Here is a 25,252-nt window from a genome sequence, read left to right on the forward strand (position 1 = left end):
GCATGAAAAGTAGAAGTGCTGGGTCACATTCAACTTTTGTCAATATAGCTAAATATCCCCCTGTGTGATTTTATCAATAATGCTACAGTTTTAAAGAGGATGGAACCTGGTTTTTAAAAGGTCTGAGAGGCCAGAGGAGACCAGAAATCGGGGACTGTGACCTTTTCTAAAATGCTTTCTGTTATTTTTTAAGGAGAATGTAGTGATACATTTTGGAGTAATTAAAAATCCATTTTAAATCATCTAAGGTGAGTGGCTGGGAGAAGCTGTGCCTGGCACTGGGCTCACCCCGCTGCTTGCCTTCTCTGTGGTCAGGTACGGCCAGATGACAGCAGGCAGTTATTGCTACATTGGTCCCCAAGGAATCGTCCATGGCACAGTGGTGAGAGAAGGGGGACCATGCCTGGCCCTGGGGGACGGAAAGTTGATGTGCTGGGCATGGACAGTGAATGCCTGACTCCTCTCCCTGCAGCTCACTGTGTTGAATGCTGGGCGTAGATACCTGGGCGTTGAGGACCTGGCTGGGAAGGTCTTTGTCACATCTGGACTGGGTGGAATGAGCGGGGCTCAGGCCAAAGCTGCAGCCATTGTGGGGTGCATCGGTGTAATAGCAGAGGTGAGCCTAGCAGGGGTTCTGGGTCCTCCTCCCTGCCTGCCTCTCTCCTTCCTCATTCCAGAGCCACTCACACTCATACCCCTCTCTTTTCTCGCCCTCCCTCCCTCACTCACTATCTCCACAAAATCTCCCAGGATGGGTTCGTAAGGCAGCATACACCTCCTGCCTTCAAAGTGCCCATCATTTTCCACGGTCAATGCCTGTTGATGCTGTCCCATGAAACTGACCTCTAGGTACTGCTTCCCTTACCCTACTGAATACTGGGAATATAGCTGGGAAAGAATAAATGTTTGTGAATAAATTAATGTAGACTCCCCAAATTCAGACAGTTCACAGTCATGTGGGGGAAGCAGATGAGTCACCTGTCAGTAGAGGGGAGTGCAGGCTGCTTTCCCTCAGTGGCTGTCACAGTTTTCTTTGGTAGTGCCAAGGACAGGAAGGGAAGCAAGAAGGGTGTGGGGGGCGGTGAGTGGCTCTAAGAAAAGCCTTGGTGATACACACCAGTGTGAATTGCACTTAGCTAATACTAAACCTGTGACATATATATAGCTGTACTCATTAGGAGCCCATTTGGCTCAGAAAACTGAACTATGGCAGCTTACACAAATAGAGTTTTATTTTTCTAACATAACCACCTGTGCTGGCCTCAATTCAGTAGCTCAGTGATGTCAGGGCTAACATCTCTAGGGTCTCTTGGGTTTCCCTTGTGGGTACAAAATGGCTGCCCCATCCCCAGCCGTTCCATCTATATTCATGGCAGGAAGAAAGGACTCTATTTTAGCAGGAAAATAATGTCTTGAAACTCCTCCTTTTCCTCATTGGTCAGTACTAGACGAAATGGATGTCCTTATCTACAAGGGAGCTGGAAACAGAGGAAAGGGTAGTTGTGATTAGCCTGGCTGTGGCTCATCTCCTGGACTGAGTACAGGGTCAGTGTCGCCCTAAACACAATCTGGGTTCTGTTGCTAAGGAAGGCAGGAGGGGGAATGACTATTGGAAAGCAGCCCAGAATGTCTGCCCTGACGCTGTGTTATAAAAGTGAGTGATCTACATGGGTGATGGCACCTACCTAGTGGAGAATGACACACCCGATGTGATTTGTAACTGGGTGGTCTTGTGTTTCATGGTCGTAGGTGGATAAAGCAGCCCTCATGAAACGCCACCAGCAAGGCTGGCTGATGGAAGTGACTGACAGCTTGGACAAGTGCATTGAAAGACTCAGGTACAATGTCTGACAAGTGAGCATAGAAAGTGGGGAGATCATGGGAAGGGGCCCAGACACTGGGCTGCTCTGCATGGGCCTGTTCAATGCCTGACACCCCTGCACCAAGTGACCACTCAGAGGTGGTACAGCAGGAAGTCATGTGAAGGATCTCCTAATGTCTGTTTCTCACTGATCATTGTGGCTGGTGTGTAGGGAACTCCTGGGTTTGTGTACTTTGGTGATTAGACACTTGATTCTAACAGATTTTCAGTTGTCCTCTTGGTGTTCCTGATACTCAACCACAGTTTTGCAAAGAATGTGTCTTGTGTTTCTCACTGTTGTGACCTCAATGCTCAACCCAGAGCCTGACACATAGTAGGTGCTCATCAAATCTGCTGGGGAGAGGCAGCCGGTTAGCTCAGTTGGTTAGAGTGCCATGTTTTTAACAAGGTTGCGGGTTCAATCCTTGCATGGGCCACTATGAGCTGCGCCCTCCACAACTAGATTGAAACAACTAGATCGAAACAACTACAACAACTTGGAACTGATGGGTCTTGGAAAAACACACTTGACTTAAAAAAACAAAAACACCTGTTGGGTAAACATGAACCCTTGAAAGATGGAGCTTTTGCTCAGTGTGACTCCATCAGGGTCAGCATAAGTCAATCTTCCTCCCCACTTATGCTGTGATTGCCTGTGCGGTGTCGGGGGCAGCATTTCCCCTCCTGCTTGATGTCTTCTGAGGTATTTTAGTGGGGGGAGTATTGCCCTGGAGCTGCTGATCAGATGCCATTTTGGAAGCGTCCTCTCAACTGACTTGCTTTGCAGAACTGAGCCTATGTGGGGAGATTACGTCGTCACTGTGGCTCCCCATGCTGACTGCAATATTCTAATCAAAGTGGGCTTGTATGAAAATGTTCAAGCACACACAGAATTTGAGAAATATTTCTAATTCCAAGATGGGATGCTATTTGGCATAGATATTTCTGAAATATCAGTTTGACCAAATTGCACCTCTGTGTAAAACTCTCAGATAACTAACTCTCCATTAATTATATGAGAAATTCCAAACTCGTATTGTGCCACTGAGGGCTCTTACCTGATCTTGCTCCTATCCTTGTTAATGCTGGTTAGTTAGCATCCTGAAATCACACACACACACACACACACACACACACACACACACACACACACCATTTCAAATCAGTTTAACAAACTGCCTTAAGCAGCCTGTCTCGTCACATTTCTGCTCCCTGAGCTGCAGAAGACACAGATGGGAATGGAGTGAGCTTCCTGGGGGCTCATGGTGCCTGTCCTGGCCCTTTGGCTGGGATGCAGTGCCCCTTCTCCAGCATCCCTCATTGCTCTGGGACCATGTGCTTTTTCCCTGCTTCATTATCCTCGTGCACCTGGGAGAGAGGAGCATGTCTGGCAAGGTGTTCAGTCAATCTGTATCTTTGAATGGGTGCCACACTGCCCCACTTATTGGCCCACTTACTGTTGCTTATTGATACTTCTCATATCTGTGAGGGCTTTTATGTATTCAAATCTTAAGTCCCCCAAACTATGCTTTCATTTGTTTTGTCCTTTTATTTTTCCAAGTAATGTTTGGGATCACCTGTAGTGACATTTAGGATTTGAGGATCACCTTGAGTGAGTTTTAGGAAGGTCCCTCTTAGAGTTCTAACAGCAATAGCCCTAATTCTAAGAATTGCCTCAGGGAGGGTTGTCACCATTTTTACCTCAGTTCTCCTATCTGGGGCATTCCAGCATGCTGTTTCCTTTGTGGTCTGGGTCCTCAAAGAACACACCTCACAGGTCCTGCATTTCAGGACCGACACTCGCACACAATACTTTGATAGTCTGCATTCTGTCCAACTGGGTGCCCCCTGTGTTTTGGTTGGGGTGGGCAGCTGTGGACAAGTGCGATGGGGCCCTCTGTTCTGTTCTTGTGCTCTTTAGGGAAGCAAGGAGAAAAAAGGAGGTGCTCAGCCTTGGTTACCATGGCAATGTGGTGGATCTTTGGTAAGTTTGGGGGTGGGAGTCGGCAGCCTTGGGAACCCCAGGTGAACCTCCCCCTCCAGCCAAGGTCCCAATGGTGTCCAGGTGTTCCCAGAACCCAAAGTTTCAAGTGTTGGCTTGAGTCTTTTCTCCCAGCTTTCACTGCCCTTATCCTGACCCAAGCCCACAGCAGCCTTCCCACCAGTGTTCTTTGGGATGGGAGAGCAGCGTTGGCAGAGGTGTAGGATTAGCCCCAATCCATGTGGGGTGGAAAATGTGCTGCAATCACCTCCTAGCTGGACCCTAAACTGGGGCCCCAGATGCTGCCTTCCCTAGCCCTGGGCAGGTACCACCCTGCACTGACTATTCCACATCTTCCCTAGGGAGCGCCTGGTCCACGAATTAGACACGACGGGGGAACTCTTGGTGGACCTGGGGTCAGATCAGACGTCCTGCCACAATCCATTCAATGGTGGCTATTATCCCGTGCAGCTTGGCTTTTCAGAGGCCCAGAGCCTCATGGCCTCTGATCCTGCCACATTCAAGGGCCTGGTCCAGGAAAGGTGATGCAGGTCACAGGGCTGCTCGGGGTGTGAGGCAGGAGGTGGGGTGCACACTAAGAAGATTTTTTGGACCGGGCAGCTGTGGCCTCTGCATGGTTCTCCAGTGGCCAGTTGTGTGGCCTTGGGCAAGACCCTTAACGTCTCTGAGACTCTGTCTCCTCCTCTGTCAGAGGAGATGGAAGTCCTCAGAGCTGGCTGAGCTCCATGGGTGGGGTTAGGGGTGACAGTGATGGGGCAAGGAGGGCCCCATTCTCAGAGTCTCACCAGTGAACAGAGCTGACAGCTGACTGCTGACCTGTTGCAGCCTGAGGAGGCAAGTCTCGGCCATCAACAGGCTGGCCAAGGAGAACTTCTTCTTTTGGGACTATGGCAACGCCTTCCTCTTGGAGGCCCAGAGAGCAGGTGAGAAGAGGGAGGCTTGATGAGGGGGGGCCCATCCTCCCCGGGCTGGGAGAAGCTGAGATGCTGACATTGGGCACACTCCCCTCCCTCCAGCCAGGGGTGGCCCAGCAGAGGTGATGGCATACAAGTTTCACTGTACTCCTGCCCAGACCTCTGGAAGCTGGTCTTGCCAGCTTGACCTCTCTGGTTTCAGTTTCTCCATTTGCTTTAAAAATGTAAAGTGCCATAAAGAGAATGGTTATGATGCTTGGGTATGACCTCCAGTGCAAAAAAGTGCAGCTTTACTTTTCTGTGAAAGAAACTTCTTTCTATAAAACTGGTGATTCATTCATGGGTTGTAAAGTTCAGAAGGTACGAAAGATATTCAGTGGAAAGTCTCCCTCCCAGCCCTGTCTCTGGTACCAGCTCTCTTCTCTCCCACTCAGAGTCTGCAGGCTTTGGGGTGCCTGTCTGGACATGGATGAGGCAGACACGGGCACGTGTACACACTGCCCCCACACACCATGAGCCTATCTCCTCCAACCATTGCTGTACTTGCTGTCTCTTCTTCTACCTGAAAAGAGACCTGGCAAGGCTTCCCTATCTGGGCAGAGTACCTTTGAAGTCTTTGCCTGGGCTCTTTGTTTAAATTGCCATCTGGATGGCAGTGTATGTCCTTACCTTGAGGTCGGGACTGCCAGTCCTTGGCTTCTCCAGGTGACTCTGTGGCTGCTCTGTCCACAGGAGCTGACGTAGAGAAGAAAGGTGCCAAAAGGACTGAGTTCCGCTACCCCTCATATGTCCAACATATTATGGGGTAAGTGATGGGGCACCTTCCAGTATCTGGGTCCTGAACATTCAGGTTGGAAAAGCCCCTGCTCTGACCACTGTTGAGGCCCCAGAGTGGCCACCACACTGAGTCACGGGATTCCACCACAAAATGCAGATGAAGAGGAACTGAAGCCATGAGAGACCTTGTGCAGGGCCTCAGTGAGAGGACAGGGAGACTACAGGAGGCTTCTTCTGCAGGAGCTGAGGTCACTTCCTGGTGAACCCCCAACCTCTGCTACCCACAACCCTAAATGCTGTGTCTGAAGCTGCCTGTCCCATGGCCATGGCCTTGGACCTGAGTGGGCGGCTCATGGCTTGATCCATGGGGGCCAAGACCTGCTGTCCCCTAAAGCGCTTGTACCTACCTAACTATGCAGGGGAGGTCCGGGAAGGCCAATGGCCCAGGACAAGTAGGGAGGAGCAGGAGGTACCAAAAGGGAGACTGGCTGAGGGTAGAGGCTTGGAGGCCAAGACCAGAAGTTGGACTTAAACAACACAGGAACAGGGGAGGGGAGGACACAGGATGCTTTTGGAAGATTCTCAGCCCTTGGTGTGGCAAGATGGGACCAGAGAGGCAGGGAAGCAAGAAGGCAACTGTCTCCATCTCAGGTTCACTGTAGATGGGAGCAGAGCCAGAGTGGGCTGGGCCACAAACCACAGTACAGGGGTCTCCCTGGGGAGAGAGGCAAGAGGGTAGCCCACAGGGAGTTGGGTGAATGTGGGAGCTTGGGGTGGGGGTGCCTCAGGCCACTGCCTCCCTCTGCCTGGAGGTCACATGGAAAGGTCAGTTCACTTAAGGCAAATTTGGCCAAGTCCACACATTTACTATTTCTCTCAACTATTTAGTTTTCATTGACTGATATTCAGTTTGTCTGTAACAGCAGTTTAAGGAATGTACACTTGTCTGTGTCCCAGCTCCCTGCCTCTGCAGCTAGAGATGGTACACTTCTGAGAGAGGAGACAGAGAGCTGGAAGGAGGGAGAACACTGAGGGGACAGAGGAAAACTGAGGGAGAGAGAGAGGGAGAACAGTAGAGGGAAGGGGTGTAGGACTCAGGGGAGCAGGTGAAGGGGAGGGAGGGGGATTGAGAGGGAGGGACTTAAAGGGAGGGGGCTGAAGGGCAGGGCTTAGAGTGTGAGGGGCTGGAGGGAGAGGGAGGGGAACTGAGGGGGAGTAGGCCAAGGAGGAGGAGGGACTGTGAGGGGGTTTGAAAGGGAGGGGGGCTAGAGGAGGCAGAGTCTCTGAAACTTCCTCTCCAATTAGTGACTTAGAGGCTTCTAGTAATAATTCTGGACACTGAAGCCTCCACTTTACTACACGTGTCCACACACAATGTCCCCCAACACACACCTCAACTTGCACAGAGCCTTTATCCTGTCTCAGTTCTGGAATATATGCCAGCCTCCCCTCCTGGGATCGTGGTGACTCTGGCCCAGCCAGTGGGTGCAGACAGCTTGGGAAGCCCCAAGATAACAAGGTGTTTTGTCCTTGCAGGGACATATTCTCCCAGGGATTCGGGCCTTTCCGCTGGGTATGCACATCGGGGGACCCCCAGGACCTGGCAGTCACCGATCAGCTGGCCACATCTGTGCTGGAGGAGGCCATTGCTGGTGGAGGTGAGGCTGTTGGGTTGGAGATGCTCGAGGGCAAGTGGCCTCCAAAGTCTCCCATAGCAAGCCTGCCTGGCAGTGCAGGACAGCCCTCCACCCATACCCACCCCCTGCCTGGCCCTTGTGGGCAGAGGAGCACATGGTTTTGGGTTTGTGCCTGTTAACAGTGATTCTGATTCTTTGTGGCAGCCCTCTGTGCCCCCTCTGCACCTCCGGCCTTCCACATCTATCAGGCCCACTCTGCTTATTACAGGTCAGAGCCTCTCCAGTTGCTCTGTGGTTTCTCTGATACAGAACTTTGGTTCTGCCTTTCCACGTGGATGGGGGAGGTTGTTTAACCACAGTCCCTTCTTGTGTAGTGGATTTGACATGTCATTTGTCATGTGGAGAAGAGAAGGCAGTTACTTTATGAAACTTCCTCAGCTGTCAAAGCTCCTACTCCAATTTCTCTGCAGCTTTTTTCTGTCCCAGTGGTTTTCTGTGTAGGTTGTTCAGCCTTTGCTGCTTGTTTTAAGTCCCCAGGGGCCATTTTCACCCTGCTGTCCACATCTGTGTTCAGTGGGCTGGGGTGGGTCTCGGTTACAGGGGCGCAGAGCTGGAGAACCAGGCTGGGGTTGGGCGGGTCCACCTATTGGGAGGAGCCAGGTATGGGAGGCCTCATGGAGAAAGAAGGGGAAGCAGGGGCCTTCTCTTAGGAATCTGGTCAGAGGTGTCCTGAAGCTTCCAGGTATTAGCACAACTGCACAGCCCTCAGTAGGTGGCTGGTGTGTGTCCAACAACCAACCCTCCAAGAAGAAGTCCTGAGCTATTGCATCTGCTGATGGCCATAGTCTAAATGCTCTCAGGGTGGTTGATTTCAAGTGAGGCTCCACGCTGAGCAGTAGCAGTATTTCCACCCGGCAAATAACCTTGACAGCATATATCCTCCTAAAAGGTAGTAAATTAAGTGATGACTTGTGAGCATTACTTTCATTTTTAATAAAATTTTTAAAAGTATAAGTTCATTTAATTGAAATTTAACACTGTCTGTGTTAACCACTGGCTTACACAATTACTGAAGATTTAACAGTCTGCTCTTATAAGTAGGTAGGAGCAGCTCCTGAACTCCATGGCAACTGCCCTCCTCTGCACACCACCCATACTTTAGCCAACTAGTCTGTCTTACTTGGATAGGCCAAGCTTCTTTCCACCTCAGGGCCTTTGCACTTGTTCTGTCTGCCTAGAACGCTGTTCCCTCAGATCGTCGTGTAGCTGGTAGGACATAGCTTCCTCAGAGCATCACTTCCTCAGAGAAGACTTTGGGCCCCCTGACCCACCGCCCTAGTGACTACCTCACCACAGTCTACAGCAGTCTTGTTCCCAGTACCTGGCATGGTACTCAATAAATGTTTGCTGAGGGAATAAATGTATCAGGCAGTGGGCTGCACATATCTGTGCATTAATTCACATGATCATTGGCACTGTCGGTTCTGAAAACCATTAGATGTCCTGGTATGGTACTGGGGGGCGGGACGGGGGTCTCCCTGACCCTGAGTCTGGGCTCCACTGATAAGTGAAGAACAGGTGCCTGTACCAAGCAGCCTGAGAGAGGGAGGGTCTGTGCCCCTCCTCGGGTTTGGGGCTCCTGGTACGACTGACACCTCACGCCTTCTCTCCCTGCAGTGAACCCAGCTGTGAAGCTACAGTATGTGGACAACATCCGCTGGATCCGGGAGGCCGCCAAGCATGAGCTGGTGAGGGCCTGGCCTGGGGAGGGCAGGGCGGGCCACTGGGTTGCCTGCCTGTCAGGTGGACAGGAGCCCCAAGAGGGTGCCAACACACTCCATGAGACTTCTTGGGTGGCAGGCCCACGGGCAGCAGCAGCTACTTCAGCCAGAGGATTGCTGGACAGAGAAGCCCAGGGCCTTTCAAAAGGAGGCCTGGAAGTGCGGCCGGATGGCTCAGTTGGTTAGAGCACGAGCTCTTAACAACAAGGTTGCCAGTTCAATTCTCATGTTCAGTTCCCGCATGGGATGGTGGGCTGTGCCTCCTGTAACTAAGATTGAAAACGGCGACTGGACTTGGGGCTGAGCTGCACCCTCCACAACTAGACTGAAGGACAACGACTTTACTTGGAGCTGATGGGCCTTGGAGAACCACACTGTTCCCCAATAAAAAAATTAAATTAAAAAAAGGTAACCTGGAGCTCTGGGCGGTGACCAGGGCCAGTCAGGTCGCTCTTCACCCAGTTGCTCCACAAATAGTTCTTGAGAAAGGTGGCCCCTGCAGGCCCTAGGAACCAGACCCCCTGACTTCTCAGCTGTGTGACCTCGGGCAGGTGGCTCAGACTCTCTGAGCCTCCTGTCTTACCTGCACAGTAGAGATGCTGGTGATGGTGCGTGTACCTGGCTGTGGTGGTATGCTTGGCACAAGACCTCTGTGGCAGTCAGTGCATGACGCACTGCTAGGGCCAGGATTGAGCAAACAGTCTGCTTTGCTCTAGTTTCCTAGTTTCTGTGACTGTGAGTGTGCTCAGGTGAGTGTGAAAAAGAATCAGGGTGACACAGGGTGGGAACTACTCTATACAGACAGATCAGAAAGGTATCGCTGAGTAGCTGACTTGTGAGTTCAGGTTTAGGGTTGAGGAAGCAGCCACGTCAGGGGAGGCAGAGGGACCAGACAATGCTCAGGCCCTGAGGTGGCAGCAAGCTTAGTGTACCAAAGACAAATGAAAAGTGGGTATTTGGTTCATATGCCTTTGGCCACAGACCCCGATGACCAAATGCTTTCACTACGTCTAGACTAATGTGTCCTTGGCCTGGGAGCCAGGACCAGGAGGAGACTGGCCCCGCCTGCCTTGAGCAGTGCCCCCTTTCCTGTGCTTCTGTGATCCAACGATATCCATCCAAACTGCCACCTCCTTGCCCAGTGGTTTGCACATGTGTTTCAGGCACAAAACCCCTTGTGCCAGCAGAGGTCTCTGTGATCAGCCAGAGTCTGAGACGCCCAACGCTGTTAGCTGTTTATATTTTATTTATAGTATAGTTTTCCCAAAAAGGATTTGAGGCAGCTTGCGTGAGTAAAGTAAAGTCATTGTATAGAAAGCCACAAGAAAGGAAGAAGCACTCGGCTGGCCATCTACAAAGTGGCCAAGACTGAGCTCTGCATTTCAGGCTCATGGTCAGGTGCAAGGCTAGCCCATCACTGGTTCCTGCCACCTTTAACCCCCTTCCTGGACTGGTTGGCCAAGCAGCTGAGGGAAACACCTGCATCCTCTTTGGGGAATCCAGGGTTTCTCAGCCTCAGCACTATTGACATTTGGGGTCAGATAACTTTTATTCAATTGTGGTAAAATATGCATTAACACAAAATTCACCATTTCAACAATTTTTAAGGTACAACTCAGTGGCATGAAGCACATTCACATTGTTATGCAACCATCACCACCATCCATCTCCAGAACTATTTTTTTATCATCCTAAATTGTGCCCATTAAAAGAACAATTCCCCATTCCCTTCTCAGAGGTGCTGCGTCCTGGTGGTTGAGAGATGTTCAGCAGTGCCACCTACTGGCTGGGTGACTGTGGGCAGGTTGCTCAGCCTCTCTGGACTCCAGTTTCCTCATCTGTAGAATGGAGCCTACAACGAGGATAACAACATCTTCCATATAAAACTCACAAATGAGTGACTGTGTAAAGTTCTTGGAGTTGTGCCAGGCACAATTAAAAACTGCATTAGGTGCTGTTAATATTATAACCAGAAGGACTCGAGCAAGGTAATGCTCATAATAGGTAAATCCCTGGAGATGGGCAAGTCAGGGTCTCAGAGACCCCTCTAGGGGTTCACCTTTAAGGTCACAGAGGGCCATCTGGGCACCCACACCACATGTGGACATGTAGGGGGTTGGTGTGGCTGCCTGGTGGGCTGGATGTGAGGGTTCGCCTCAGGCCCACAGACTCTAGGGCTACCACACACCTCGGGGGTCCTCCAGGACCTTCCTGGAAATGACCATTTAACTGCTGGTGGGATATATCACCTGAGTCTCACCTACGTATCACCAGGTAACTGACGTGCCTCCTCTCACCTTTCTCTCCACAGGTGGTAGGGTCCCAGGCAAGGATCCTGTATTCAGACCAGAAAGGCCGTGTGGCCATTGCTGTGGCCTTTAACCAAGCCATCGCCCAGGGGAAGATCAAGGTGACATGTGCTGTGCCGCTGGTGGGGCCTCCCTTAGGCTCCTCCCTGTTGCGCCAGCATTGCCCCGGGGCCCCAAGCTCTGTGTGTGTGTGTGAGTTGGGGGTCAGATAGCTGGGGACAGGGAATGATGGGGTCTGTCTGCCAACCCCTGAGCACTGCTGTGTGACTTTGGGCAAGTCCAGTGCTCTCTGTGAGCCTCAGTTTCCCTCCTGTAAAAGGAGAATCATGTTAACCTCAAAGCATGGGTGTGAGAATTAAATGAGTTGGCTTCCACACAAGTATTTCATACATCTTTGTTGAGTTAACTTTTTCAAACCATGACAAACTTCCCATTTTTCTTCGAGTCAGACTGGCCAACCTTGGAGGACGTGGAGCCCTAGGCACACTTGTTCAGAGGGGCTTATTGCGCCCCTGTTTTGTAGGCTCAAGCCACAGAGTTCTTGTGGCAGTCCTCTGGAAGCACCGGGAGTATTAATGATCAGACATGAAAAGAAAATCGAGGTAGATGAACGTGAAGGCCATCCCCATGGATGGTTCTGGGTGGCAGTAACAGCAATTTCAGCAGCCCTGGCCTTTCTCCGGGAGCACCACCAGAACGCACCACTGAGGGGTGCTTCCCAAAAGCCCACCATGCTCATGAGGAAAGTTGGCGCAGCTCAGCTCAACATCCCCCTGGGCACACTCACAGCCAAGGTGGGATTGGAGGTTGTAACTGAGAGCTAGGTGTTTTAATCATTCATTCATTCACTCATTCATTCATTCAACAATTGATTGAGCACCTCCCCTGTGCCAGGCTTGTTCTAAGCACTGGGGGTGATATGGCAGAGAACAAGATAGACAGGGGCCCCACCTAGTTCTATTTACTAGTAAAGGGAAACTGACAGTGTACAACTAAAGGTGTAAATTTAGAGAGAATTTCAGATGGTAACGAACACTGTGAAGAAAATGAGGTGACAAGGTGAGGATTATGGGGTGGAGTGAGCAGTGACATTAGATAGGGTGGTCAGGACAGGCCTTTCTGAGTTGCTGGCATAAAACTGAGGCCTGAATATCCAGAAGGTGCCAGAATACATGGAGCAGGTGGTTCTAAGGCAAAGGTGGAGAGGAGGGAGCAAACTTGGCTTGTTTAAGGAAAGGAGAGGAGGTCCTCTTGACTCAGTGAAGTAGAAAGCTTTCCCTTTTGGCAGGCTACCTCCTCCTACATGGGGAGCCCATTAATTTCTGTGCCCACTGGGGAAGGCTGGGAAAATTGACACCCAGTGGTATTGCAGACTCAGGGACCAGGCTGCCTAATGGGAGAGTCCAGACTCTAGTATGTTGTGTGTGGGTTTAAACCCCAGCCTGCCCACTTACCAGCTCTGTGATATTAGACAAGTTTCTTATCTTCTCTGAGCCTCAGTTTTCCTTGCTATAAAATGGACATGATAACAGTCGTACCTACCAGGAATGCATTGTTGAGAAGATTCAGCAAGGTAACAAATGCATAGCACTTGGGGGCTCCTGGGCATATAGAATGTGTCCAAATCAGCAGAAACTCTTAGTAGCTACAGGAAAACATCAAAAACACCTATACCTCCTCTTGCTAAAAGTCTGTTTTCCAGGGGGAGGGATCTGAAGGGCTTCTGGTATGGCCTGATCCAACTCTGCCCTCCACTGGACAACCGTGGTGGACTCTGTTGGCTGACATCTCATATCCTTGCACACTGCAGGCACCAGTGGTCCTGAGCCGAGACCACCATGATGTGAGTGGCACAGACAGTCCCTTTAGGGAGACCTCCAACATTTACGATGGCTCTGCCTTCTGTGCAGGTGAGGAAGACAAAAAAATTTAAAAACATATATTTTTTAATGTTGGATTTGGATTTTATTTAAAAACCAATTGATTCATTCATTCAGTCATGATGTTACAAAAAATGTGTTGGCATTTGAAAGAAATGGAATAGGGTGACCAGCCCAAGACAGGGAGTTGTGGGACATGGGATTTCTGTTTTTAAAATTGGGCCATTGCTAGTCAAACTGGAATAGTGGGATGCCCTAGACTTGGGTGTGCTTATGGCCCTGTCACCTGCTGAGTGATCTTCAGCAAGATGCTTCAAGTCCCTCAATCTCATTATCCTCATCTGTAAACTGGAAATAACAGTAGTTATAAGGTAGTACTTACCTCAAAGTGTTGTGAAGAATGAAATGAATGAACATACTTGCGGCATTACATCAGGGTCCCGTAGCCATTGTTCTATGAAGGTGAGCTGTTGCTGCTGCCATCACTGGTACTGCTACTACAAATTGTAATTATTATCACCACAGAGGCTGACAAGTTCTAGTCCTGGGTAACTTTCTCACTCCCAGAACCCCAGGGTTCCTTCCATTATGGATGGGATCCCAAGGGAAGGAGGTGGACTCTCGGAAACATCATCCACATCACTTTTTCCAAGGAATTGGTCTATTTCATCTAAGTTATCAAATTTATGGGTATAGAGTTGTATTCCTTTATTATCTTTTTAATGTCTTTTTAATGTCACAGTTGTGATGTCCCCTCTGTCGTTCCTGATAGTCGTCATTTGTGTCTTCTTTCTTTTTTTATTGGTCAGTTTGGCTAGAAGTGTATCAATTTTATCGATCTTCTCAAAGAAGAAGCTTTTAGTTTAATTGATTCTTTTCGATTGCTTCTCTGCTTCCAAATTCATTGATTTTTTTTCTCTAATTTTTAGTATGTTCTTCCTTTTGCTTGCTTTGGGTTTAATTTGCTCTTCTTTCTGGAAGGTAGAGCTGAGGTTACTGATTTGAGACCTTTTTCTTTTCTAATATAGGTGTTTAATGCTATAAATTTATCTCTAAACACTGCTTTAGCTTCATCCTACAAATTTTTATATAATGTGTTTTCATTTTCACTCGTTCAAAATATTTTAAAATTTCCTTTGAAACTTCCTCTTTGGTCCAAGAGGTTATTTAGAAGTATATTTGTTTGTTTGTTTGCTTGTTTCTGTTTTGTTTTGTTTTAGAAGTATGTTTTTTCCATTTTCAAGCTTTGGAGGATTTTTCAAATATCTTTCTGGTAATTCCATTAGGGTCTGAGAACTTACTGTGTACTATTTCTGTTCTTTTAAATTTGTTAAGGACTTCATGGCCCAGAATGTGGTCTATTTTGGAGCTCTTGAGAAGGTATATTCTGCTGTTATTTGGTGAATTGTTCTTGAAATGTTAATTAGGTCAGCTTGGTTATAATGCTGTTCAAGTCACCTAAATTCTTACTGATTTTCTGCCTATTTGTTCTCTAGATTACTGAGAGAGGAGTGGTGAAGTCTCCAACTGTTTGTGGATTTTTCTATTTCTCCTTTAAGTTCTTATCCATTTTGTCTCATATATTTTTAAGCTATGTTGTAAGATGCACACTCATTTAGATTTTTAAATTCTTTTTGGAGAATTGACCTCTGTATCACTATGTAATGTCCCTCTTTATCCTTCATAATATTCCTGGTTCTGAAATTATCTGATATTAATATAGTTTATATTTGTATCCTATGGCCACTGTAATAATTTACCACAAACTTAGTGGCTTAAAACAACACAAATGTATTCTCCCAGAGTTCTGAAGATCAGAAGTGTAAAGTCAGTTTCAAAGGTGTTGGCTGGGCCATGATGTCTTAGGAGGTTCTAGGGGAGAATCTGTTTCCTGGCCTTTTCCAGCTTCTAGAGCTGCGTTTCTTGGATTTCTCGGCTCATGGCCCTTCCTAATCTTCACAGCCCAGCAACAAGAGAAAAGCATTCTGAGGATTCTCCCTGATCTCTGTGAACATGCAGTGGGGTTTTTGGAGTATAAGCCTGCCAGAGGGTGCAAAACCCCTTATATCTGTGTCCTAGGGGTTTCACATTCCAAGGGCTCATGCTTGTCCTCTAGCAATTTGTTAGACACTTGTAAGCTAACCAGGTTGGGTTCTGTTTCTCTGTGCAAGAGCCTGTTTCTCCCCAGATTTCCGGTTGGTTAGTTGCCCTGGGACCTCAGTTTTCTGATGGGGTCAAGAAAAGTCATTAATTTGTAGTTTGTTTACCCCCCTCCCCATTCCTTTTCTTTGTTTTACGGGTAGGAGTGATGCTCTTTGGCTTTCTACATCTCTAAGCTTAAATTGCTAGCACCTCCCTTTTAATTCTATTGTTCTTTCTGCTTCTGAGGTACTTTATCTGGCATCCAGTGCTAGAGAGCATAACTATAGGGAAGGATAATAATGGGTAAGTGGGCATTTGTCTGTTTCTCCTGCTTTTGCTCAGCTTTGCAAACATAAATGATGCTGTTTCTAGAGTCACCTGTCTCTAGTTCCCTATCTGTCCTTCAGGCCTAAGCGGTGCTGGCTCAGCCAGTGGGGCCTGTGGATGCCTACTTGTACACTGGCCAGAGCCTGGCCTGGTCCTGGCCCACCTCATTCAAGGAATGACATGTAGTGTCCTTTGTTTCCACAGATATGGCTGTGCAGAACTTCGTGGGCGATGCCTTTCGAGGAGCCACCTGGGTTGCTCTTCACAATGGTGGGGGCGTGGGCTGGTAAGAAGTTTTTGAGAACAGGATGGTGGGTGTGCAGGTTCCTGTGGAAGACACAGGGATCTCCTTGAGGGTCCGGGGCCCTGCCTCCCCGGGCTCCCTCTGCTGAGGGTTTTGCTGTAACATTTTCCTCATGTGAGCTGGAAGTTGGAAGGACAGAACACTGGGGAGGGCATAAGGAGTGTCTTACACAAGACACTCTCCTTTTGGGGTCTCACCTGTCACATAGGACACAAAGGCTGTAAGAACCAGAACTGCCCCTTTCATGTCAGTTTTCCTACTATGTTCACAGATGTTTTCTCAGGAATTCTCACAATACTGTCTTTTCATTCCACCCGATGTTCCCAGGGCAATGGGCTGGGAGGCAAGAGACCTGGGTTCTAGGCTCCCCTGAGTCCCTGGGTCCCTGGCTCACGGCTCTGTCCTGGTCATTCCTGTTTCCAGTCTGCACCATGAGGAAATTGGGGTCTCTGGGAGGGTCTCCTTCTGGCTGACATTGGCAGTTCCCATAAGAAGATGTCCACTGTAATTCTGCACCCACTTCCAACATGGGGGGAGGGGAAGGTTCCACATCACCCAGCAATTTTCTCTGACATAAGCTAAGTGTCCTACAAGTCAATCAATTCTGACATTACCTACCTGGAGATAGTCAGATCTCACAGGTTATGGGTTTAGTCCCACAAGATTGTTCTCACCTCACTTCAGATGCCAATCTCAAGCCCAGGATGTTGCCTGCTTCTGACTGACTGGCTACAGATTGGAGGTTCCCACCACCCTCTCCTTGCGTTCTATTAATTTGCTAGAGCAGCTCACAGAACTCAGGAAACCCCTTTACTCGTTAGATTACTGATTCATTACAAAGGAGATTAAAGGATACGAATCAACAGTCACATGAAGAGATACATAGGGTGAGGTACCTCGACAAAGGAGCTCTGTCCTCGTGGAGTTTGGGGCCCAGTACCATGGCATGAGGAAGCATTCTGGTTTCCCAACCTGGAAGCTCTCTGAACTTCATCCTTGTGGGTTTTTATGGCAGCTCCATTACATAGACATGATTGATTAAATCATTAGCCATTAGTGATCAATTCAACCTCCAGCCCCTCTCCCCTCCCCAAGCTCTGGCAGTGGGACTGAAAGTTTCAACCCCCTACTCATGGTCAATTCCCCTGGCAAACAACCCATATTCTTGGGGTCCACAAGTTGCCTCATTAACATAACAAAGACATCTTTATCATTCTCAACACTTACGAATTCCAAGGGTTTTAGGAGTTCTGTGCTAGAAACAAAGAGATGGAGACCAAATTATTATAAATCACTATATCACATCTGCTGCTATGAATAGTGAATAACTAATACTTATTGCACGTGGACCACATGGCAAGCATTTGCTAGCCTCTTTGAATCCATTCTCTCACCTAGTCTTAGAAGGAAAATACATTTTATGGATGAGGAAACTGAGGTACCCAGAGGTTAAGGAGCAGCACCTGTGCAGGGTCTGCCTCTAGGAGTCACCTGGGAAACTTCCCAGACCAACCTGGATTCCAGGCTACCCAGAGCAGCAGGGGGCGCTGCAGCTTCGGAGAGGAGGACAGCTCCCCAGGCCTGGCCCTCTATGAACTGACCTCCGAGCCTGTTTTGGCCAGCTCAAGCCTGGCCTTGCCCTCCAAAGCCAAGTCTTTCAGCATTCGAACTTCCCAGGGCATTCCGATAGGCTGGATTGGCCGAAATTCCGAGCTGCAGCTCAGTCAGGTGGCTCTAATTAATGGAAAATGTGACGAGAGTGTGTTTTCTTCCCTATATAAAAAACAGGACGAAAAGAGTGCCTGGTTATTAAGTATCAGGTCTTTAGGCACTGGATTTGTTGAATGGGTTCTGGAAGTGAAGAGTGACTCTGGAGTGGGAGTAACTTGCTCAAGGACAGAGCTGGTGGTGGAGCCAGATCCGTCACCTCCCAGAATTCACTGATTACTGCCAACAAAGACAACAGAGGCCAAGAAGGGACAGGGAAGAGCAGCCAAGAGTCAACAACACGAGGCCTTGGGACAGGGGAGAACAGGGCCAGAATTCAGGCAGGACATTGCTCATTCTAACCCTTAGAGAGGGAATGCTCCCTGGAAGTTCCCAAGTTGCTCCCACCCCAAGGCTGCCCCCAGGCACTGTGGACAGGGATACAAGCTGGTCAGATACTGACATCACCACCTTGTATACTGGCTGTTCTTAAGGACTTTTTAGGGAAAATGCCTCAAATTCACATTGGAATCCATCAGACTCACACATACATAATTTAATCTGTCAGATATCCCTGCAAAGCTTACTGCAAAAATTTGCAGGAAAAAAATCTGTCCCATGATTATGCCTACTTCAAGAGGAAACCACTTCCAACTCCAACTTTATTTTTTTCTTTTTTGTACAGAAATCTATATTTCTAAGTTATAAGTTTATACTGCTATTTCTTGATTTACTTTTAGTTTTGTGAATTGTTTATTGGCTCCCTGTTTTGGAGCACTTATTTCCCCAATGATCAACATCAGCTGTGTGTCCTCGGAGCCCCTGTTTCTGATTGCTCCTTTGGTGTCGGTCCTTGTGTTGTCTGTCTAGCTGCCCTTGCTGTCTGTCTGCTTATGTTTAGAGAGGGCACTAACAGTCAGTCTGCGACCCTGTATGCTCAGTCACCTTTGGACCATGGGCTGCTGAACAGGAGAGGTCAGAGAGTCTCTGGTCTTTGGCTGGTTGGTCCTTGTAGGGTTGGTGCAGTCAGTTCTAGGAGCAGGTGGGAGGGACAGAGCCTCATTGCAGGGTGTTGAGACTTCTCCTCAGTCCCTGTGTTTCCATGTTTGCTCTCTCAACTACCTGTGTGCCTCCTTGTCCTCACACCCAAGTCCAGCCTCAGGGCACATGTCTTTGAAGAACATGTATTTATGTATTTGATCCACCATCTTTATCCAGATTCTGACATATTTTCCTCTTAGAGTGCATCTCAAACTTGAATGTGCACAGGAATACCTGGGGAGCTTGTCAAAATGGAGATTCTGACTGGGCAGGTCTGGAGTGGGGGAGATTCAGCATTTCTAACCAGCTCCAGTAATGCTGCTTCTGCTGGCTCAGGGACCACTCTGAGTAGCCAGAGCATTGAGGGTTCCTGCTATATGAGCACATAGACCTCCTTCACTTCTCCTACCCCCAGTGCAGCAGGGAGCATCTTCATATGTACAATTTTATAGTACAATTAAGAGCATGGATTCTGAAATCAATCTGTCTGCATAAGTTAAGCTGTTGAGCTTTGTTTCTCATTGACAGAATGGTCATAATAATAGCAACTGCTTTGTTAGGCTAGTGGTGAAGATTAAATGGGTTAATAATAGCTAAGGCTTGTGTAATACATAATATGTGTGAGGACTTCTAAGAAATTTGTGTGTTTACCTAATCTCCACAACAGTCCCACCTAAGAAATAGGTACTGAAACGAGAGGCCAAATGAGTCCGGGGCTCATGCTGCCTGCACCACTCAGCCAATAGAGCAACACAGGAATTGGGTCACAGAATAAATAAGCGTTTATTATCAGAGCACTGGGGGTCTGAGAAGGCAGCAGGTTAACACCTCCAAACACTGCCTTCACATTCTCAGACCAGTCTGGGATATTTAAGGGAAAATCTGGGCATTCCTCCGGAGGCTACGTGATGATTCCGGGAGTCTGCATGGAGTCTCCCCTCTGGCAATGTGGCTCTCCAATGTGGTCATCATCCCAGGAGCAGTGATGATAGTAACCTAGAAACAATGCTAGGCCAGAAAGATTATAATCGGCAAGCACGTGGGCATCGTGACTAGTAAGCAAGCATACATTTCAGGGTAATTTATCTAAAGCAGGGAACTGGGACGTCCTAAAGCAGGGGACATCCTAAGATCAGGAACTGGGACAGAAGACATTCCAAGCTCAAACCACAGGGAGGGGGGTGATCAATTTTTAAGTTTTAGGGCAGGGAGAGGCGAGGCCAGGGACATTGCAAGCCCTCTTTTGTGGGGTTCCCAACCAGGCTCTGCTTCAGTACTACCCAGCATAAATAAGTAATTTTGCCCAGGTGTAACAGCAAGCTGGGATTGCAGGAATCCTGGGCTGAATGTATGTGCCAACCCACCATAAGTCTCTTGTAAAGGAGCCATAACAGGGCCCAGCATATGGCATACCTCCCTTAAATGTTAACCTCTATCATTTGCACGCTGTTTGTGATCTCAGGTTCAAAAAAGGTGGGTGTTTTAAACTTTGACAGCTACCACCAAATTTCCTGATATAAAAATTCTTGTTTGCATAACCTCATCAACACTAAATGTGATCACTCACTGAATGTTGACATGGGATTTACCAGGCGAGTGGGCAAAAAGTAACAAATTGTTTTGATTTAAATTGCTCACTCCCAAGTTTTTGTTTTTGAGTTGTGTGCTTTTTCTTATAGATTTGCAGGCATTCTCGATCTGTTCTAGATATTAGATGGATTTTTTGGATGCATGTCACTTGTCTTTGAACTTTGTTTAAAGCATCTGTGCTGGCTGGGTTCTCCAGGAGGCAGGTGCGGAGGTGGAGTTGGGAGTGTGCAAAAGGTTTGCTGGGGACAACTGCCTGAGAAAGGAAGAGCTGGGGAATGTGGACAGGAGGCAGAGTGATTGAGCGGAGGAGCCCTCAGTCTCTATGCATTTTTGACAGTCTTGTTGCCCAGCAGGAAACTCTGGAGCCTAGATGGCCGCTGGAGGAACTGCTTTGGGCAGAAATGGGCAGGCCCCATCATGGCATCACTTAGTCTCTGCCCCAAGTAAGGCCCTAAGCAGCTATTGCTAGGGACTGTGAGTGAACCACCCTCCCCACAGCCACACTTTCTGGGAGGGGCACCAGGGCAGGGCCCCTCTCCTCACAGGGGAGTTTTACATCTTTATCCAATGACTTTTCTGTTCTGGTTCTCTGGCTTTTAAATACCTCCCCAACTCCCAAATTTAAAAACAAACAAAAAACCATGCTCCTACACTTTCTTTATTCATTTGGTAATTTTTAAATATTTCCTTGTTTAGCATATCTGGCCTTTGTTTTCCTTTTTTTTTTACTTTTTAATTTTATTGGGGAGTATTGGGGGCAGTGTGTTTCTACAGGGCCCATCAGCTCCGAGTAGTTGTCCTTCAATCTAGTTGTCCTTCAATCTGGTTGTTCTTCAATCTAGGGCACAGCTCAGTTCCAAGTCCAGTCACCGTTTTCAATCTTTAGTTGTTGAGAGCTCACGTTCTAACAAACTGAGCCATCCGGCAGACCCTCCGAAAGCTCTGCAGCAGCTCGTTGTCTCCAATCTAGTTGTCGAGGGTGCAGCTCACTGGCCCATGTGGAAATCGAACCGGCAACCCTGTAGTTCAGAGCTTGTGCTCTAACCAACTGAGCCATCCGGCCGCCTCGCCTTTGTTTTTTTTTTATGTGTGATATAAGGTTGTACTTTTATGTTTTTCTCAAAGGGCTAGTTGTCCCAACACTGCTTGTAACCCCAAATGCTGCATTGATAGCAATGCTGCCTTTAGCACCCCATCTTTCTGGGCTCAGCATGCTCAGGGCTCCTCTATGGTCAGGGTTTGCAAAAGTCACCTGGAGCTCAGCAGCTTTGGTCTCTGACCATCTGGGCTTCAGGATCCCAAAATGAAAGACGTAGCTTTAATCTCAAAAAGACCTCTTTGGTTGAAGGTCTCATGGGAGGTCCTCACTTGGAGACTTTGGCTGTTGCCTGCTTTCTACTCTGATAACCAGCATCAACCTCTGACAGGTGAATGGTGATGTCTTCAAATCTAGTCAGAGCATTCTCCACCCTAGCAACTGGTGGGAGATGTGACAGGAGTCTGCTTACAGACGCAGGGCCACCCAGGTGCAGGCTGGCATCAACACCGGGCTGAGGGCCAGGCAGAGGAAGCTTCTGTGCCGAGAATGGGGAATATTCGTGGCTCCCAGGGCAGAAGTCTACTCACCTTCTTGATGGGAACTGACTGAAATTGTCAGTATGGTCCAGGCTGGGCAGAGAAGGAGGTAAGGCCACAGAGGCCTGAAGGATGTGAGGCTAGAGAAACTAGATGCACTTTCCAGGTGTGGGAAGGAGAAAGAGCAAATTTGCTGGCAGTGAGTACTGAAAGGGCAGATGCTGTGGTCCCAAGATCTGTGTTTAGCAGTAAAGCCCTGGCAGGTGCTGACAAGATCCAGGGTGTTTCCTGTGTGTGTAAACAAAGGAGACAACTGAAGTATAGTAATGCGAGCTGAGGAGGAACTTTGGCTGGGTCCAGCAGCCCTTGATAAGGACATCGCGGGTGAAGGTGGAAGTCTAGGAGTGCCGGGAAGGAGAGGGTCCGCAGGCTGATGGAGAGAAACCTTAAGGCAAGTGTGTGAAAAGTGGAATAGCATTAACATATTCAAGTAAAATTCAAATGGCATCTATTAAACAAATGAACACAAGAGAGAACATATCAGATATTGCAGAGAGAACATATAATATCTGTGAGAGAAGGTGGTCAAAACAGTACTCAGAGAAATGCATTAATTAGAAAATAAATGCTGAAAATAAAGGAACTCAGCCTTCAAATCAAGTAATCAGGACCCCAAAATACACCTAACGCAAGCAGAAAGAAGGGGTAAGGAAGATGAAGAGCATAAAGAGAAAATCGGGAAGAATGAAATTGAATTGAGTGATACAAGAGACCCCCACAGAATCGTACCTTTACAGGAAGCACTCAGAACCACAAGAGAAGGAGGTCATGTCACATTCTGGTGGTCAGGCTTCAAGCAAAGCGTGACACAGGAGTGGGTCCTGAAGGTGGGCTCAGGATCCATGGGTTCAAGCACAGAGGCACAAGTGGGCAGTGCAGAACTGTGAGGCTCCTGCATCCCTAGGCTGTTAAGAGGACCTAGGACATATCCTCAAACAACGCTTTTAGAACATTCAAAACTCGTGTGCATTTCTGTCTGCTTTGTGCAAGGTCAGGACCCAGGAGGAATGACCTGGAAACTCTTTTGCCTCTTGCAGGGGTGAGGTAATCAATGGGGGTTTTGGCCTCATGCTGGATGGGACCCAGGAGGCCGAGAAGAAGGCCAAGATGATGCTCAGTTGGGACGTCTCCAATGGAGTAAGTCACCCCAAGCCTCTCCTCTGCCTTCTCTCTCCATTGGTGGCTCTGCCCCCTCCGACTGCAGACCTGAGCCAGAATTCTGCCCCCTTTACCTCAGAAATGGTCAGGACCCTGTCCTGCCTTCCTGCTCATTTGTGTCTCTTCTCATCAGCTGCCCACATCTCTCTCGGGCTGTTTCCAGAGGCTCCTTTGCATCGCCTGGCCTCTGGCCTTACCCTCCAGTTCAGCCTTTGTCCACACAGAGTGCTCCTGGTGTCTGACCCTGCCCTCCCAGTGCAGCACCCCCATTGCTATTGCAGAGAGGCCTTCTTTTAAACCCTTGTCTTTCTACCATCTTTGAGGTAGGCCAGAGAGTGTAGGACCTAAGCTAGAACAGCCTCCAGCCGTGTGGCTAAGATCAGCTTTGCTGCGATCTAGAATGGGCATTCCGGGGGGTGTTTGTGTGGGAGGGGTGTCGGGGGGGGGGGCTCCATCCTCTCCGGAACCACATCATAGGCATCCAAGAAGGGGGAACAAAAAGAAAGTCAGATGGTAATGGGGAAGGGTATGTGCATCTGTGAGTGAAATGAAAACCCAGAGAGTTTGACGTTGAGTGGCCCAAGGGGTGAATGTGACAGTGAAGGTGGAGGGGTTTCCTGGAGGACCTGACTTCCCTGGAGCCCCCAGCAGAGGGGGAGTCTTCATCCAGAACGCAGTGAAGCAATGAGCAGATGGGCTGGGGGAGACATGGGGGGACATGTGGACAGGGATTGGCAAGAATGGCAGCACAGAGGCTGGGGAGGTGCCGTGATCTGGGGAGCCCTGATGACAGAGATGGAGAGAAAGAAGTGGACCAGAGAAAGATTTTAAGGCAGAGCCAAGGTGGATGTGCATTCTATGAGGCCAGAGAGGAGGGGTGCTGAGGATGAATCCTGGGTGCCTGGCCTGTGCCCTTGCATGGAGTGGGGAGACTGGGCAGAAGGATGACCAGTTTCAGACCAGAGAGGCAAGTAGAAGTCCAGCCAAGAGAGAAGGAGGTCTGAGCCAGGGGTAGGGCCAGGACAAATACAAAGGACTGCAGATCCCACTGATAGCACAGAGGGTCCTTGGTGTGGAGGAGGACAGGGGGTTTGGGCCCAGCCCTAGTCTGTTCAGAATGTCTTATTGGGAACCCGGTGATGTTGGCACCAACTGCTGTACCACCCTCTCCACACCCACCGGCAGGTGGCCCGTCGCTGTTGGTCTGGGAACCGGAAGGCCTATGAGATCATCTGTCAGACGATGCGGGAGAACAAGGGTTTGGTGGTGACACTCCCACACGAGGTGGCAGATGAGCACATGCTCCAGCAGGCCTTGTGGCCACAGGCGGGAGTGTAAGAGCCAGCTGTGGCCCCTTATGCTCCTTGGTCCCTGATCTTACCCTCACAGCCGCAGCCTTCCACTGCACACCTTCTCCTGGAGCAGGAGCTCTACACGCACACCCTCATTTGGCCTCACCACACCCTGGCGGGTGTGCCACTGCTGTCCCCATTTCACAAATGAGCCAGCTGAGGCACACAGAGGTGAAGCCATTTCTTCATGACCATGCTGCTCCCCTGGGAACCTGGGAGAGCAGGGAGAGCTTGTTTAGGGCTGCATCCTCAAGCTTGCCAGGGATTAGACTCCAGGAGATTTGGAGGTGGGTGTGCTGTGAATACTGGGTGGGCTGGTCATCAACCAAGTCCATTCTAAGCCTCTTGCCCTTCCTTCTCCTACCAAGGGTGTAGGCTTTCTCTTATGGCCAGGTTTTTATTAATCACTCTGCCTCCTGTTCACCTTCCAGCCATCCACAAAACTCTCTTTCCATCTGCACCCCTGTTCATTTGTCTGTGCAGGTACTTTCTGTACCTCTGTGTCCCCACCTCTGGGCACAAAGGAAAACTGACCAGACCCTGGGCTTGGAGGAATCCAGGGAGGAAGACAGGAAAATAAAGTGTGGACAGAAAGGGGGACACGTATTAAACCTGACATGCTCAGGAGCCTGAAAATACCCACATAAGATGGCGTGAGCATAAAAAAAAAATTCATAACTAAGAGGGCCATGGCGGGAAGTCATATCTTTAGACAAAAGCTTCCTTCATAAAGTTAATCTGTGCCTTTAAGTTGGCCTGTCTATTGTCTTTTTGCACCTAAAATGGCATCCTGGGAATGTCAGTAATCCCTTTTTCTGGACAGAACAGGAAAGTA

General features: G+C 48.9%; 1 protein-coding gene across 2 annotated transcripts in view; it reads left to right on the forward strand.

The window, feature by feature from the left end:
* UROC1 (urocanate hydratase 1) overlaps positions 1–24,875 on the forward strand; it is a 40,509-nt gene extending 15,634 nt beyond the window's left edge. The window contains exons 7-20 of one of the 2 annotated variants that reach the window (XM_019719522.3): positions 316–382; positions 473–616; positions 1,750–1,838; positions 3,783–3,845; positions 4,205–4,384; positions 4,689–4,786; positions 5,510–5,582; positions 7,091–7,212; positions 8,869–8,939; positions 11,284–11,382; positions 13,092–13,191; positions 15,835–15,916; positions 22,945–23,044; positions 24,251–24,875. In XM_019719522.3, the coding sequence (XP_019575081.3) occupies positions 316–382; positions 473–616; positions 1,750–1,838; positions 3,783–3,845; positions 4,205–4,384; positions 4,689–4,786; positions 5,510–5,582; positions 7,091–7,212; positions 8,869–8,939; positions 11,284–11,382; positions 13,092–13,191; positions 15,835–15,916; positions 22,945–23,044; positions 24,251–24,403 (1,441 nt within the window). In that variant the 3' untranslated portion in view covers positions 24,404–24,875. The remainder of the gene's footprint in view (positions 1–315; positions 383–472; positions 617–1,749; positions 1,839–3,782; positions 3,846–4,204; positions 4,385–4,688; positions 4,787–5,509; positions 5,583–7,090; positions 7,213–8,868; positions 8,940–11,283; positions 11,383–13,091; positions 13,192–15,834; positions 15,917–22,944; positions 23,045–24,250) is intronic. The other variant, XM_019719523.3, reaches the window with a different exon arrangement.
* Positions 24,876–25,252: the final 377 nt, after the last annotated feature.

Source organism: Rhinolophus sinicus, chromosome 4, assembly GCF_057876585.1.
Source record: "Rhinolophus sinicus isolate RSI-liver-muscle chromosome 4, RSI-T2T, whole genome shotgun sequence".
NCBI classification, from domain to species: domain Eukaryota; kingdom Metazoa; phylum Chordata; class Mammalia; order Chiroptera; family Rhinolophidae; genus Rhinolophus; species Rhinolophus sinicus.